The sequence below is a fragment of the Crocuta crocuta genome, unplaced genomic scaffold (assembly GCF_008692635.1).
Source record: "Crocuta crocuta isolate KB4526 unplaced genomic scaffold, BGI_CrCroc_1.0 scaffold160, whole genome shotgun sequence".
Lineage (NCBI taxonomy): Eukaryota > Metazoa > Chordata > Mammalia > Carnivora > Hyaenidae > Crocuta > Crocuta crocuta.
This window is the reverse complement of record NW_027527591.1, coordinates 4,760,663-4,778,674: the sequence shown is the minus strand read 5'-3', so window position 1 is coordinate 4,778,674 and position 18,012 is coordinate 4,760,663. Positions and strand designations below refer to the sequence as shown.

The 18,012-nt window shown below is 41.4% G+C and overlaps 1 protein-coding gene across 8 annotated transcripts in view; it reads right to left on the bottom strand.

Annotated features, from left to right (window-relative positions):
- Nucleotides 1-18,012, bottom strand: part of PLEKHM3 (pleckstrin homology domain containing M3) — a 191,100-nt gene that overhangs the window by 113,702 nt on the left and 59,386 nt on the right. For all 8 annotated transcript variants that reach the window (XM_077771140.1, XM_077771164.1, XM_077771160.1 and 5 more), the window contains exon 4: nucleotides 1,023-1,168. In XM_077771140.1, the coding sequence (XP_077627266.1) occupies nucleotides 1,023-1,168 (146 nt within the window). The remainder of the gene's footprint in view (nucleotides 1-1,022; nucleotides 1,169-18,012) is intronic.

Genomic DNA, 18,012 nt, shown 5'->3' with positions numbered 1-18,012 from the left:
CAAATGCCCATGGATGGATGAATGGATAAAGGAGATGTGGTGTATATATACAATGGAGCGTAACTCAGCAATCAAAAAGAATGAAATCTTACCATTTGCAACTACATGGATGGAACTAGAAGGTATCATGTTAGGCGAAATTAGAGAAAGACAAATAACAAGACTTCACTCATATGAGGACTTGAAGATACAAAACAGATGAACATAAGGGAAGGGAGCAAAAATCATAAAAACAGGGAGGGGGACAAAAACATAAAAGACTCTTAAATATGGACAACAAACAGAAGGTTGCTGGAGGGGTTGTGGGAGGGGGGATGGGCTAAATGGGTACAGGGCATTAAGGAATCTACTCTTGAAATCATTGATGCACTATGTGCTAACTAACTTGGATGTAAATTTAAAAAATAAAAGAATCCCATACCAAAAATAAATAAATACACAAACAACAGTCCAGGTAAAGGTATGAGGGTGGCTCAGTGCACTGTTTGTTAGTGTGCCCCCCATCCAGAAGTCCTCATAGGTTCTCTCTAGGTTCTAGGTCCAGAGAGATGGATTTCTGGAAGAATGACCTTCTCATGAGTAGGAGTGTTACTCTAAGAAATATCTTAAATTCTGTTAAGTCCTCTCCTTCAAAAGTCAGACGCATATTCACCCATGCTTTTCCCCCCTATTTTTATCCTCTAAAGTGTTGGGATTTTGGAGATTCGATCTAATAAAAAATAATGAGGCCTGTTTCTCTATCAGAATTCTTTTGTAGCACCCACAGCTAATCATCAAGGCCCCGAAGTAAAAAAAAAAAAAAAAACTGCTATATATCTTTTTAAATGAGGAAATTAACAGAAGTCACAGTTGAGCCACCTTTAAATGTGAGGCAGGTAAGAAGTGTTAGGTAAGATCGCGCAGCTTTCCTGAGACTCTCTACTCAAGCCCGCCTCAGATCCTTGTATCATTATCTTTACGACCCACACAACACCTAAACACCCACACTGCTAGCACGAGGCAAACTCAGACCCTGCACCTACCTTGTATTTTGAAGTGTCCCAGTTGTGGACTATGCGTGCGGGGATGAGAAAACTGTCGTCCACGTGGCAGCTGCCGCAGTAATACCACCCACTGTAATTGCACACCTTGGCTTTCCCATTGGAAAGGCCTATGGATCGCTGGCATCCTGTTCAAGGCAAAACAAAGAGTCTATGATCATTGCTGTACTTCTAACACCACAGAACAAGGTTATACAACCCTCAAATAAAAGTCTGTAATGGGGAGAAAAAAAACTTCAGAGAATACATGTATAGAGTGTCCTTCCCTTGCTAGTCCAACAGCTTCACCTCCTCACTCCCAAGGGATTGCCGTAACCGGCACCTAACTGGTCCTGTTTCTAGTCTCTTCCACGTCTTCTGCATACAGCTATCAGAGATCAGCCTCTCTACAATCCCGCTATTAATACCTCACTTTCTCCTCATAAACCATTTCCACCGCCAGCCATTCTGCTGGGGGCTTCTCATAAAGGATCTTATATAACACATATAACATTTTGAGATGGTTTTAGCCAAGTTAAGAATTTTGTCTGAGGTCACCTAGCCAGTAAGTGGTGGAGCTTGGATTGGACTCTAAGCTTGTCTAATTTTATTTTATTTAAAAAAATTTTTTTTTAATGTTTTTATTTATTTCCAGGAAAGGAGAGAGAGAGAGAGAGAGAGAGAGAGAGAGACAGCGTGAGCAGGGGAGGGTCAGAGAGAGAGGGAGTCACAGACTCTGAGACAGGCTCTAGGCTCTGAGCTGGCAGTCAGCACAAAGTCCAACACAGGGCTTGAACCCACGAACCGCGAGATCATGACCTAAGTGAAAGTCGGACGCTTAACCGACTAAGCCACCCAGGCGCCCCTACGCTTGTCTAATTTTAAAATGATTCTAAAAACAAATACATGGCCTTCCTTTACTTACGAAGTCAGTGAAAGAAACTGGTCCTTCAACTGGCCTCTATTCCACCTTTCCAACTACAGACTCTGACTCTCCAGTGGGAATCAGAGAATGCTCCTTGCTATTCCCCAAATAAACAGGGTGCTCACTCCGCCCTTAACACATTGGCACATATTACTTCTCCTCACACCATACCCTCTTCTCTGATTTTGACTTTGCCAAATCCTGCCCATTACTCAGGACCAGTGGCTGCCTGCAAGTCATTGCTAAGGCCCTTTTTGTGTCCGAGGAAATCCATGATTCTGTGAGCACCGTCCTGGTCCTCTAAGAAGAACTGGTAATAAGCTCAGCTCTGTCACAAAGAAGCCATTATTCTTCTTTAGGTAGGAGGAACCAACTGGTGAGGATAAAATTCCATCACAAGCCAAAGACAAAATCCCGGCAGCCCAGAACATATAATCATGATTATACTAACAGCAACATTATCCTGACATTTCTCATCTGTTGGTTCATTTCAGAAATCCTTCCATGTGGAGGCCCACTTCACGGTTGGGTCAAGTACCATACTGATCACAGAAATCTCACATTAATCCTATTTCATAATAAGGGCATAAAATGGAGTACTCTTCATCATCATCATCACCACCACCACGTTATATTACTACTGTTATACCTCACTTCCCTTAAAAGAGCTCCAAATATTTTGTTTAACAAACTGCTAACCTAAGAAGAAAGTGATTTGCATGTACTCTATGAATGAAAATATCACAAAAACTCACAGGACTTTCATCACAAATAAGATGGCATCAGTAGGGGCGCCTGGGTGGCTTAGTCGGTTAAGCGTCCGACTTTCGCTCAGGTCATGATCTCGCGGTTTGTGGGTTCGAGCCCTGCGTCGGGCTCTGTGCTGACTGCCAGCTCAGAGCCTGGAGCCTGTTTCGGAGTCTGTCACTCCCTCTCTCTCTGACCCTCCCCTGCTCACGCTCTCTCTCTCTGTCTCCTAGAAATAAATTTAAAAAGTTTAAAAAAAAAATGGCATCAGTAATCAAGCAGTTTCACAGTGTATTCTCCAGGAAGAGAAGTAAACCATATTGTTTTTAAACACAAGACTTATTGAAAGATAGTAAGTAAATGTATCTGTATTATGCTTCAAAAGCTTCATCCTGTTCCCTCCTAGAATAGTTATTTCTTTACTATTGAGTAGCAGCAAAATCATAACAAGCTCCTGTTTTTCAGATTGGCTGAGCAACGAGAAATGTGTGAGAGATAAAGGAGAATGAAACACGCACGTTGCTTCTGCTGGACGGAGGCGCTGTCACAATTACTAGACTCTGAACACTGGAATGCTGTTCGCTGCACTCACTGACCACATTATTGCTCATCTGGCATTTAACACACACTTCCTGAAACTACTGTGTCTTTTTATGTGCTTATCCAACTCCTCAGATCTATTCTCTTCCTCAGTACTTGACACAGAGCTTTACATGAAGGAGACTATTGGCAAATGTTTAGGTAGAAAGGATGATAAACTGAATATTATTTGACACATATACACCCACATATGAAGAGATTTTAATTTCTCAGAGCTATCCTAGAAGTGATCCTCCTAACTTGGTCATCTGACTCTTAAAAGCAGCGTACTTTTGTTAATAACCCCATGAGAAAGATGTTGCCCATTCTAAGAATGATACATTACTCATGTGTTCATATATGGACGGTGGGACAGGAGTCAGTGGAACCTGGCACATCCTAGACACTGAGATATTGCTGTTTCCAAAAATTAGCGTATGGTCAAATTGACTTAACTCTGAAATGACACTGAATAAAATTCAGTCTTTCCTAATGATTTAGAAAGTGATCACAGTCTTGCAGGAATTCAGGATCATCATTATAGTTTCAATTCTCACCACAGAACACAGCAAAAAATAAATTTGAGTCACTTTAGCTTTTTGGTTGTTGGGATATTAGATATGATTAACATCAGTAAGCATTTGCTGGATATTGATATATGCTTTGGCAGATACTACTGGGTTTATTAGTCTATAATTTTTAATGACTTTATTATAATTTCTTAGATGCAATAAACAGTATTAAAAGACACAAATATGCATTTTAAGACACTGTATGGTCTAAAAATGTGTATGTCAATCAGGCACACAGGTCCAAAGCTTAACATGCTGGAGGTTCAAATATAGGAGTTAACTACACGAGCCTAAGCAGTCTCACCAGTGTGCACTAGTCTCATCAAAGAGAGAAGGGCTGAGAGAACGTGGCAAGGGCTCATTCTGGTTTTAGGTTAGAAGAAGCATAAAAACTGCTGTTACTGTGTGTCTTTACCTTCATACCTCATGGAACCACGTTCTCCTACTCTCCGTGCTGAAATGACCCCTAATGACCTAGAAGTAGGCTTGAACCTACCTGGATGCTTAGGACTGTTTTGGATACATGCTGTATACACAAGCACAGGTCCAGAGTTAGTAACCCTGTTCCTGTCTAGTACACACTGTGAACTTGACCCATCATCTAGGCCTGTTTTCCTCAATGCAAAATAAAGGGGCCAGCCTAAATCAAGGGTTGCCAGATTCAGTGAGCATCAGAATTTTCTGGAGATGTCTGTGACCCTCCCCCACCCCAATTCCCACCCATATACTTCAATTCTGTACTTCTGGATTAGTGTCCAGATTAGGGCCCTGCATTTCTCCCCAACCAGCCAAGTACCATCACAGACACTGGTGAGTAAAAGCTGAGGATTGCTCCCTGATTTCTAGGTGGCTCTAAGCTCTAAAATTCCAATTCTATTCAGGGGCAGAGGGTGTGCAGACTCCTAAGTGAAAGCTCATAATTTGTCATGTAGTTTCCTTTCTAGGCATCCAAAATCAACATTTCAGGTTTAGTCAATTTCTAAAAATTTGCTACAAGGAAACAACCTGAGTTATTTTACCAGTGTTTTTCCAGAGCATTCATTGTCCCCACTGAGAAGCATCTTATTTGGTTTAGAATTAAAACCTTTAGTTTCCAGATCCAATGTAGTATTTGCTATTGAAAGAGCACAGGATGGGGGTGCCTGGGTGGCTTAGTCGGTTAAGCGTCTGACTTTCGCTTAGGTCATGATCTCGCGGTTCGTGGGTTCGAGCCCCGCATCGGGCTCTGTGCTGACTGCCAGCTCAGAGCCTGGAGCCTGTTTCAGTCTGTGACTCCCTCTCTCTGACCCTCCCTTGCTCCCGCTGTCTCTTTCTCTCTCCTAGAAATAAATAAAACATTAAAAAAAAAAAAAAGAAAGAGCACAGGATGGTCAGGAAAGAAGGTTAGAGGGCTAGTGGCCTAATACAGATTCATTTTCTAAAAAGCAATGCATGCCACTTGTTGAAAAAGAAAACACCTACTCTTTGAATTAACTTTAAAATTTCCTTGTTTAATATCATACTAGCAAATCATGGACTAAAAATGTCTGAAACAATTCACCCCAAAGATACACAATCTGGATTTCACTTTATCACTGTAATGTTTTCAACAGGGGGAAAAAAAAAAAGTGTTTTCTTAATAAAGACTATTAGAAAAACACATTTTTTTCAAGAGTGCCAAGGCTGGACTCTGACAAGTGACATTATGGGGAGAAAAACAGAGCTGCAAAGCTGAGACAAAAAATAATTAATTGAAATAACTAATTAGAGCTTATTTACATATTATATTTTTATGTGCTTTCAAACAGACTTTTCAATAATGCTTCTAAATTAAGGGGCATTTGTAGTAGGGAACCCTCCACATATTGGATCAAAGCAAATACATTCTTCCCAGTCTCTTTTTTGAAACTTTTCAGAGTGTGTTCAATTCATAGGAACAAAAAACTATCTCACAAGAGAACTCATTGGCCTTTTTTTTTTTTTTTTTTTTTNTGCTTCCCACCCCACTTCAAATCTTTAATGAACACATGCTCTGAAGAGCTTAGCTTCCCCTCTGGTACTCTTTTGGAAACCAATGTTACCATTTAACTGAAATCCTATTTGCTGCATGTACAGTCCAATTCCCAAATGGCTTTTCACTAAAGACACCCAAAGATTCTGTTGCCGGGGGTTGAAGCAGAAATTTTGGCATAATGCTCCACCAAGGGGCAATCTTTCTTCTCATAAGTGCACCTAGTTAGCTCAGTTGGCTGTGATGCAGTGTGATTGGGGCTGAGATCTTGAGGAGAAGCCAACCACCTTCTTGCTACTTCATGGCTACCAACTCAGCCCTCCTTCCCCTGACTGGCAGCTGGAAAATTCATGGGCATAAAAGTGACACAAGCTGTGGCTAGATCTAGGTGAATCTCTCTTGCTAAGAACTCACACAATGCTTTCTAAGTCAGCCCCACTACCCCCTTTACCTCATTTGGTAAAGTGAATTTGGTGTTTTGTATTTGGAAGGTAGAAAGGTTCTAAGAAAAAAAACAAGGGCAAAAAAAAAAAAAAAGGAAGAAGAGGAGGATGTGTTTTCATTAAAAAGGGAGGAAAAGAGATAAGAGGATAAATTTTTCACTTTCTCTGTTAAAAGAGAAAAATAAAACTGGCATGCTTCATCCCCTCTCCTACTGCATGTCCACAGAGGGGAGAGAGTTGGCCACAGAAAGGGCAAAAGGACTGCCTTTGCCCTCCCTCCCCCCTTCTGTCCAGTGCCCTGGCATGGGCAAATGACCTGTGGTAAGCACTTTGCAAAATGTGGCTCAAAGACCTGGACTTTTATCAGAAGTTCTAGAGACCAGATTTTCCAAAATGAAGAAAAACAGAAATAAGGAGGTTCAAGGACTTGCTATTTTAGAAGAATCAGAGAGAAAAAGGTCATACAGAACTTAGCTCTCGTAGTTCATAGTCTATAACCATTGACTGATTATGTAATTAAGTGTTGAACATGTACTTTTTTTATTGCCCTTTTTTTTTTTTTTAATTTTTTTTTTTTTTACTTANCTCCAGGCTCCGAGCTGGCAGTCAGCACAGAGCCCGACGCGGGGCCCGAACCCAGGAACCGCGAGATCATGACCTAAGTGAAAGTCGGACGCTCAACCGACTAAGCCACCCAGGCGCCCCTATTTTTTTATTTTTTACAAATAGTTTATTGTCAAATTAGTTTCCATGAACATGTACTTTTTAAAAGAAGGTGTCACCTACTAGGAATTTACCCAAGGGATACAGGAGTGCTGATGCATTGGGGCACATGTACCCCAATGTTCATAGCAGCATTTTCAACAATAGCCAAATCATGGAAAGAGGCTAAATGTCTATCAACTGACAATGGATCAAGAAGATGTGGCTTATCTATACAATGGAATACTACATGGCAATGAGAAAGAATGAAATCTGGCCATGTGTAGCAACGTGGATAGAACTCGAGGGTGTTAATGCTGAGCGAAATAAGTGAGGCAGAGAAGGACAGATACCATATGTTTTCACTCGTAAGTGTAAGAGGAGAAACTTAACAGAGGACTATGGCAGAGAAGAAGAGGAAAAATAGTTGGGGAAAGGGAGGGAGGCAAACCATGAGAGACTCGAATACTGAGAACAAACTGAGGGCTGATGGGGGTGGGGAAGAGGGCAAGGGGGGAGGGGCATGGAGGAGGGCACTTGTTGGAATGAGCACTGGGTGTTATATGAAACCAACTTGACAATAAACTACAAAAGAAAAAAAAGGTTTTTAAATTTTTAAAAAATAAAAGAAGGTGTCACATTGGGTATACAATCACAAGTTCTGTTTAAGGAGATTGGAATTAGCACAAAGCCGGGCACAGTGTTGCAACAAAGGATATCTGGACACAGGGCAGAAGCAATTTTTGCAATGTAACTTAGGATCCATCCAAGGAGGTAGAAGCAAAGCAAACCTGGGCCCCAGACTTGCATCCTCCACTGCAGGAGAGAATGGAGCTGGGATGGAAGTGAAACTGACCACCCATGTTCCCAAGTTACCCCAGGTGGAATGAGGCTACAGAATTCTACATCACGGCAATGGAAAGGGATAGGAACAATGAGAAACGCCTACTCAGAAATAAGCAATCTAAAACTTCTTCCATCTCAAACATCCAAATTGCTCTGTGTCTTTGAGATAAAGTGGTGATCCACAAAGTAGATTTTTTGTCATAAAAGTCAATTAAAATGTGAAGTATTTGGATGGAGAATCAGGCACATGAAAATAAATGCCTCTGAGTATGTATTTTGTTTTAAGGAAAATAGTATCCACAAGCATCTCTAATAAAACTAAATGAACAAAAGGGTAAGTCAAGAAAAATCAACTGTGTACCACCTATAATTGCTAATGGGAATAGTATGGCCTGCTGCTGGTAGTCCCTTTGTTTAATTCATGGGCTCACTTTAGATAGCAATACTTCCAAATTATTTTCTCCATGAAGTTTTAAAGTCCTTTGGATAATAAGTTCTCTTCCCAGGGAATGAAAACTTCATGGTTGGGAGGGAACACACATCCTCAAATACAATCCTGAAATGTACTGACTGTTTCCAAAGCTATACTGAAATTTATTTCTGTTCATCAGGAAAGAATTTGTTCTGGTTGGCTTCATTTTATGTTTGTCTATAAATGGCTTTTGTAGCATTGAAAGATCGTGTAAGAGAAATTGTCACTCATTGTTGGCCAAAACTTGGACTCAAAAAGTTGGTCTGTACAGTCAAAGGCTGCCATGTAAGGAAGCATTAAGCAACACTTGCAAGGAAACTGTTCCTATTGTGACCGAGGCACATTTAGGAGAACTTAAGCTGGCACTTGTAGAGTGGATTGTAGCTGTTGCTAGGAGAGCTATGTCCTTAAGAATATAACAGAAGCAACTCCTCTTGGACAAAATGGATATACGTATCTGAAGAATTTTCCTCTTAAACAACAATATGGCAAATGTTATGCCTGTTAAGTATTAGCACTGCGCCTGGACACTGTAAGCATTCAGTACACATTATATCTAGAGACAGAAACAGAGGGGACTGAGACTCACAGATATCAACTGTCCATGACAGAGGCCAGCAATGAANAGGCAAAGAAAAAAGAAAAAAAAAAAAAAAAAAAAAAAAACCATTTTTAAGAAACCCAATCTGAACAATAACTGGTTTAAAAGTGAAAAGTACTGTATACTATAAGCTGTAAGGTGAGGTTGGTGGTTTTTTTGGTAATGAATAAATACTGAATATTTAAATAAGTTCATTTTTGTGTTGTATTAATAGAGCTAAAGGTATTATATTTAAGTAAGAAATGAGGAGAAAAATCAAATGCCAGGTTATTACTGCTGATTGAAAACCTAGTGCCCTAGTAATCCCATGCATCTGTCTCTTGCTTCAACAGTGTTTGCATGAAACAGATCTGGGGACTACCCCTTCTTCCAGCCTCCAAAGACCCTCTCAACCTCCTTCCCAGTCACAACCTCCAGGACTGTCTCTTCTAAGCCGTCCTCTACCTCTGGGACCAGCCAATGCTGTTTTTGTAGTTAGCTCCTTACTATCCACCAACCTTGAGCTCCTAAATTCATCAGAATTATCCCACCACAGTGAGGCTGCCATCAGCTGCCCAGTCAACCTACATCTGCAGGCCTTCTACACCTACCTTTCTCCGGGCTTCTATTTTCATTGCAGGGATATGGCTCTGGAGGGCACGGGCCACTTCTTCTACCAGGTGGTGCAGGGGAAGCATGAGGGTGCCCAGTGTCTCTTGCAGACGCAAAACCAGGGCGGAGGCTGCCGTCTCCTCCAGGACATGCAGATGCCCTCCCAAGATGAGTAGGAGAAAGCCCTGCATGCACAGAAACTGCCGTGGCCCTGGAGAAGAACTGAACCAGGCCCTTTGGCCTGGACATCAGCATGACCTGGACTCTGCCCGCACAGACCTCTATCTCTATGATTTCTTGGAGAATCACTTCCTAAATGAGGAGGTGAGATTCATCAAGAAGATGGCGACCACCTGACTAACTCCTGCAGGCTGGGCTGAACTAGCATCTCTTGTAAAGGCTCACCCTCCTCACTAAGAGCTTCTGGAGCCCAATATACTTGAAAGGTTCCCTCTGTATCCCCAAGGTGTCAGGGCATCTGCCGCCTATAGCCACTAAGCAGTTTTTTAACACCCTGATGCCCTCTCCCCAGCTATGGACCAAATGGAAACAATAAAGTTTTTACCAAAAAGAAAATATAAAGCTGTCTACAGTAGATAAATGCTATAATGTTTGTTTAATCTTTGTGGAATGTTGTTATTAAGATTATAAATCATATGAAATAAATTAATAAATACCAAGTAGATTCCAACTCAAGTTGAGAAGTGTCAGGATTCATTGGTCTTTTAGGTAAACAATGATTGAGAGCCTAAAGTCAATATTTAGTCAAAATTTATCTTGAAAGGCAATAAATCTTAATTTTTGCCAAGGCAAGTAAGTAAATATGTGCATTGTTCTGCAGATTCTGGCTGCTTTTCTGTCTACCAAATAGCTACGCTGAGTTAAAAATATCTGTGACACAGAATTTCACTTCCAAAGACATGGATGGTTTGGAAGATGCTTACGAAAAGATGCTTCAGTACCAGTATTATGGTGGTGTAAGATCAGAGAAAGTTAATAATGAAATGTTATTATTTCAATATCTAATATATTTAAATCAGTCTATAGTTAGTATTTTTTCATACTTATCTTCTTAATAGTCTACGACTAGATTTTCTCATCAACTTCTGTGCCTGTCCGCTCTTTGCCCAAAGACTTTCAAGAAAAGTATGCAGTTTTAAATGGAAATAATAAATAAGTAGGTAAATGGATAAATAAATACTGACATAGTGCTTACTATATGCCAGGCTCTGTTATAAATACTTCACACACGCACACACACACATTCATTTAATCCTTATCAATTCTATAATGTAGGTATTATCCCCAATTTACAGGTAAAGAAACTAAGGCAGAGAGTGATAAAGTAATTCTATCCATGGTTGTATAGTTAGTAAAGAAGGCAGAGCTTAATAGCATTATAGATGTATGTGTCCGTGTGTGTGTGTGTGTGTGTGTGTGCGCGTGTGCATGTATATATATTTCCATGTAGCTATTTCCTTGTGGCCATTTTTAAAAATGGCCTTTGTGTATGGCAATAGGACAAGCACAGAAAATATAAATCAATTATACCAAAGAGCATAATTTACTTTGTCAATGAATTAGCCTAGGACCTCACAGGATTAGCATCACCCTGAATATGAAGGGTGAAGGGGACAAAAATACAAATCTGGAAGGTGGAAATCAAAAGACAGTAAGAGGTAAGCAAAGGAGGAAGCAATTACTCTAATTGTGGAGACTGGGGAAGGCTGTGTAGGCATGGAACACGTGAGCTGAGCCTTGAAAAAGAAGAGAGATTTTGGAAGAGGAAAGCTCCAGTCAGAAAAATAGGGGCATGTTTGGAAAACGTTGATTATTCTAGATGTCTGAGGTTTACTGTAACTAGAGGGGTGAAAAAAGAGTTTAGAACCACAAACTGAAACTAGTAACATAAGAATCCTAAATGCTTAGTGGGAAGAATCCTTATTGAGCAGTAAGTTACGCAGGAACAGCTAGAATTGTTGGAAGCAGAACAGCAACCTGAACTTTGGAAAGATTAACTGGCAAGAAAAAAACCCCAACAAAACAGAAGGGGAGAGGACCAGCCAATAAGCTATTGTACCATCTGGGCTTAAGTTGGCAGTGATCTTGGGGGCAGGAAGGGGAAAGAGGAGATACTATGGAGATAAGCCGCAAACAGTTGATAACTGACTAATGTGGAAAGGATCAGGATTGTCAAAGATGCACATGACCTTGTATGCCAAGAGCCTATCATTCAAAAGAGACAGGTTGTTTTTGGGAGAAACTGCTCTTTGTTTGGGGCAGTAAGTCCAAAAGACAGTTCAAAAAATTTCAGCTACCAGATCTACTGATTCCTAAAACTCAGTTGACTGAGAAAAATTCCCCTTTACTGTACAAATCAGTTTAATTTTGATTTTCTGTTACTTGTAACTGAAAGCTTCTGCTGTATTTGATACTGAATGATGGTTGGGGGTTCTATTTCTCTGACCTAATACTTTAACTTAGGTCTACACATTAAGATGCTAAGGTCTCATTATAAACCATTAGGTGGCATGAAATAATCAACATGCATTTCAGTAGAAGACACTTATCACTTTATAAAGAACTATATAAATATAAAGTGAGTAAAAGCTGAGTGAGGAAGAGATGATATAGTTGATAGCCTTTATTTCTTGACAGTACAGTGGTTCTCAACCAGGGAAGAGTTTTGCACCAAAAGGGGGCATTTACAGTATCTGGAGACATTTTTGGTTGTCATAAAAGAGTGAGTGGAGTAGCTACCGTAATCTAGTGGATAGAGGCCAGGGATGTTGTTAAACATCTCTCAATTCACAGGACAGCCCCTACAACAAAGAATTATCTGGCCCAAAATGTCAGTAGTGCCACTGTTAAGAAACTCTGATAGTACAAACATAAGAGGGCAAAATAAGAGATCCAAGTACTGACCCTGCTTAATCATTGTTTTCTGCAAGCGACGGACACATTATTACGGGGAGGAAAAAAGCCCTCTTACCAGCTCTACTTTCTTAGCTAAAAAACCTGATGCATGCTGCAAGGTTAGTTTAGGGTAGAGAGGTACCATCAAAGGAGAGGCCTCGTCCACACTGTACCACCATCTACTAGACTACCTGTCAGTAACGTTGGATCCAAGCTTGGGGCTCTTTTCCTCATGAAGCAATCCTTCTGGTGAAATACTTGCTATCAATAATTGTTACTTGAAAAGCTGCAGAAATGGAAAGGGCTGAGCTGCAGTAATTATTCTAGACATGAAAGTGACCAGCGGTGGGAACACTGTTCCTCCATCACAGTCTTCCTCCCGCTACCAGTTCACTCTTAGCCACAGGGGTACCAGGACTCCCCATATTGTGCCCCTGCAACGCCAGCCAGCGCACGCGGGTCAGCCTCACCTCCCTGTAACAAGCCAAACGCGGGGCTGGGCTCTCTGTAACTTACACAATGAAAGACTGGGGGGAGGATATCTTATTAAATAAACCATCTTACTGGAATGTTCCTCTGAACCAGTGCTGAGCCATATAAGAGCCCAAGGCAAATGGAAGATTCAGTCATACTAATGCTATCTCTAAAATTTTATGTTGTGTTCATGATGGGTTTTTTGGCATTTATTTTGATTTTTAAGTAATATTAGACTAAAATACTATTTATCTCCATTACTGAGTTTTTTTTTTTTTTTGAAGGGGGGGCATCCTCTTAAGTTGTATGCCCAAAGAAATTGCATCACTCCCCCTACCCTCCTCCCAGCCCTGTGCTGAAGGACCCCGTTTTCCTTAGAGAGTTCACTGTGTACCCCAATGATGTTCTTTCGGGAGTGATTTTCCCTGATCATTAACGTTATATTAAACCACCACTAACTCTCTTTTTGTGAGACCCTACTTTATCAAGAAGTGAGGAGAAGTTGAGTGAGGAAGAGAAGACATGGTTGGTAGAAGCTGTTTTTGGACAGCACAGTGGTTACACCTCTATTTCAATGGTTTTGAAAGGTCAATAGCCTCCTACTGGCTTGGACGCTCAGATTATCTTTTTGATTTCCCTGAAAAGCAAGACGTATTCCTTTAGTCTTTTTCTGGGACTTAGGGTTCCTTCCGGCCTGTATATAGAAGTTTCTGTGCACATCAGCCTCATCCTGCCCGTTGCTTCTTTCACAAAGCCTCACCCACCGGGGCCCCTTGGGCTTCTCCTCCACCTCACCCCCCATTCGGATGCCTGCTTCTCTTTCCTTATATTTTTTGAGAGTCTCATCTCTTTGAACTTTACAGTATCTTTACAACACCACCTCTCCTCTTCTTTGCTAAAGCCTCTGAAAAAACCTTGACAGCATCTTTTAAGAGTAATTTTTACTTGAGCTATTTTAGTAATGACAACAATTTGATAAAATTAAAGTCATGAGAGTGGATCCAAGTAGTGCTAGGAACAGTCTCAAAGTGAAAGAGATCACTTTCATCAGCTTCCCGTAAACCCATGCTTGAGTTTCTTCGTTTTCACCCCAAACCAAATTCTTTATGTTCCAGAAGACGTAGGGACTGCCTTGGTGTATTTTCTTCTTGGACTCTTTTCCCTATGGCATTTTTGGCCTTCTTTCCAGGCTTTTCTAAAAGTGCAGGTTTGTGACCACCTCCAAAGCTAACCTTTTAACTATGTGTTTAGTATTTGAAGGCAGGCTGTCTGTGTCAGGATACTCAGAGTACCACGCAAGACACAAAAATACATCTAGGAGCGAGAAACCCCTGTTCCCTGGTACTCGTGTTGCCACTTGAAAGGCATTTCCTAGAGTGATGTTCCCAGCGTGTCTCCCCATTGCCTGTCTGGCCCTGGCCACAGAGGGAAAGGTGAGGCATCCAGCGAATTTGGAAGAACTCTGCCAGGGTCTGCTTGGCCTGCAGGATGCAGCCTTTCCGTGTGCGAGGGCAGGAGGGCATGGCCTCTGGGACTGCCGCTGTGGCCGTGTGAGTCGGTCTAATTTAAGGGTCCTGGTAAAGCCCCTATTAGGACAACGGCTCACACACACGACATCTTCTAATGGGAGTGGGAAGGAAAAAGGACTCCGATCAGGCAACCCGAGCCCACAGGGCCATGGGGGAAGGTCACTGAGACAAGGATCATGCAGGAAAGCAGGGCTCAGAGGGTTGACGGGCACCAGCCACCTTTCATTCAGTTAAAATTCTTCATCTATTTTTTTAACATTTATTTATTTATTTTTATTTATTTATTTTAATGTTTTATTTATTTCTAGGAGAGAGAGAGAGACAGCGTGAGCAGGGGAGGGTCAGAGAGAGAGGGAGTCACAGACTGAAACAGGCTCCAGGCTCTGAGCTGGCAGTCAGCACAGAGCCCGACGTGGGGCTCGAACCCACGAACCGCAAGATCATGACCTAAGCAGAAGTCAGACGCTTAACCGACTAAGCCACCCAGGTGCCTCAACATTTATTTATTTTTTAAAGAGAGCATAAGCAGGGGAGGGGCAGCGAGAGGGGGCACAGAGTCTGAAGCAGCTCCAGGCTCTGTCAGCAGGGAGCCAGACATGGGGCTCGAACCTATGAACCGTGAGATCATGACCTGAGCCAAAGTTGGAGGCTTCACCAACTGAGCCACCCAGGGACCCCTAAAATTCTTCATCTTAATGATGGATGAGAAACGTCATTTTCCTACAGGTTTCCCATCCATTGGTAGGCCACAATAAGACTTCCATTCATCCAAGCACCTTTTCCATATTTTCTGGGGGAAAAAAATGAAGGAGGCACAGTACTACTGAATTAAAATTTGTCACTTTGGGTTCAGCTGATATTTTGTAACATTTGAATTGCACGTAGCCAAGGCAGTTTAATCTGCCCTCAGGTTAGAGTGTTGAAGGCGCTACCCGGCCAGATCGAAAGGCCCGGCCCAAGGCTGGATGATACACCAGTGGCAGGGCTACAAACAAAACCAAGCTCTACAGCTCCTAATGGATTACTTTTCCCACTGAGTCTAGATGCTGCCCAGCCACCAAATCATGGGTATTTATTATTGTGTCTGGTCTCTAAAAGCCTAGGGGCTAAGAAGAATATCTTTATTGATAAAGACAGAGAAAGAAACCAAGGCTTTCAAACTCAGTCCATCCTCTGTGTCAGAGGTACAGGCTTGATGATTTGATGGGGAAGTGATTTTCAGCAAGGCTTTCGGTTCAGCTTCACATGATTTACTTACTTTGCTGAAAAAATGAGCAAGATACAACCCTTGGTATTTTGATATGTACTTGGTCAGAATGTGCTTTTCAGCATGGTGGCTATAGTTAAATATTTTATTGTATACCTGAAAGTTTCTAAGAGAGTAGATCTCACCATGCAGGGCACCTGGATGGCTCAGTCAGTTAAGCATCCAACTTCAGCTCAGGCCATGATCTCAGGGTTCCTGAGTTTGAGCCCATCCATCATCAATGAGCGCCCCTCAATGAGCTCTCTGCTGTCAGCGCAGAGCCCACTTGGGGTCCTCACTGCCCAGCTCTCTCCTCTTCCCCTGCTTGTACACATGCTCACTCCTTCTCCCTCTTAAAAATGAACATTCAAAAAAAAACTCACCACACACACACACACACACACACACACACACACACACACAGTAACTTTGTGAGGTGATGGATACCTTAACTAGCCTTACTGTGGTAATCATTTTGTAATACATATATATATCAGATCACCACATCATCCAACTTAAATTTACATATATTAGCAAATATGAACTATTGGGAACTCATTGGAATAAAAAGCTTCTGCACAGCAAAGGAAATAATCAGCAAAACTAAAAGGCAACCGACAGAATGAGAGAAGATATTTGCATATGACATATTGGATAAAGCATTAGTATCCAAAATCTATAAAGAACTTATCAAAGTCAACACCCCAAAAAAACAAATAATCTAGTGAAGAAATGGGAAAAAGACAAGAATAGACACTTCTCCACAGAAGACCTCCAGATGGCCAACAGACATGAAAAAATGCTCAACATCACTCATCATCAAGGAAATACAAATCAAAACCACAATGAGATACCACTTCACACCTGTCAGAACGGCAAACATTGACAACTCAGGCAACAACAGATGTTGGTGAGGATGCAGAGAAAGAGGATCTCGTTTGCACTGCTGGTGGGAATGCAAACCGGTGCGGCCACTCTAGAAAACAGTATGGAGGTTCCTCAAAAAATTAAAAATAGAACTGCACTACAACCTAGCAACTGCACTACTAGGTATTCATCTAAGAGATACAGGTGTGCTGTTTTGAAGAGGCACATGCACCCCAGTGTTTACAGCAGCACTATCAACAATAGCCAAAGTATGTAAAGAGCCCAAATGTCCATCAGCAGATGAATGGATAAAGAAGGTGTGGTATATGTATACAATGGAGTATTACTCAGCAATCAAAAAGAATGAAATCTTGCCATTTGCAACTACGTGGATGGAACTAGAGGGTATTATGCTAAGTGAAATTAGTCAGTAAAAGAAAGACAAATATATGATTTCACTAATATGAGGAATTTAAGATACAAAACAGAAGCAAAAATAATATAAAAACAGAGAGGGGGACAAAACATAAGAGACTCTTAAAAATAGAGAACAAAGGATTGATGTAAGGGTTGTGGGAGGGTGAGGGGCATCAAGGAATCTACTCCTGAAATCACTGTTGCACTATATGCTAAGTAACTTGGATGTAAATTTAAAAATAAATTTTTTTAAATATACATAATGCTATATATCAATTATATCTTAAAGCTAGGGGGAATGAATAAATTCTGGGGATATAATGTGCAGCATGGTGGCTATAGCTAAGAATACTGTACTGCACACTTGACAATTGATAAGAGATCTTAAATGTTCTCACAACAACAAAAAATGTTAACTGTGTGAGGTAATGGATGTCTTTACCAGCCTTAATGTGGCAGCTATTTCATAATATATATGTATATCAAATCATCACAATATAGACCATAAACTTATACAATGCTGTTTGTCAATTTTATCTCAATAAAGCTGGGGGGAAATAAAAGAATGTGTTTTTCAATCTTTTGGAAATTGACACAAGCCTGCATGTCTTTGGTTTTGGAATCCTAGCTCCTTCTAGAAGTGGTATACAGCACACACTAAATTAGCTAAAGTCAATAAATGAAATTAATTTTGCTGGTCACCTTTATGATATCCATTAAGAAAGAAACACTCTCAATGTTAAGCCAAGATTTGAGAATGGTATCTGCATGAGCGAGTGGGATCGCAAAGTCGCTGGGTATGCACATCATCCCACCACCCGGAGCGGGGGCCCCGGGGGGTGGGGAGGGATCTAACCAGGCTGGGCAGCCCAGCACCGGCCGGTTTCCTGGCTGCTTCTGAAACTGCTTGGTCCCAGGAAGACCCGGGAGAGACCACTAGAAATCTCCCCTCCCCGGGTTAGGGAAGTTGGTGCTGGAAGGCACATACTAGAAGCAGACTGGAAATGAGAGAACAAGGTGAGCAGACCACAGCCTCCTCGTTCTCTGAGGGGCAGCCACTGTTTATCATTTACCCT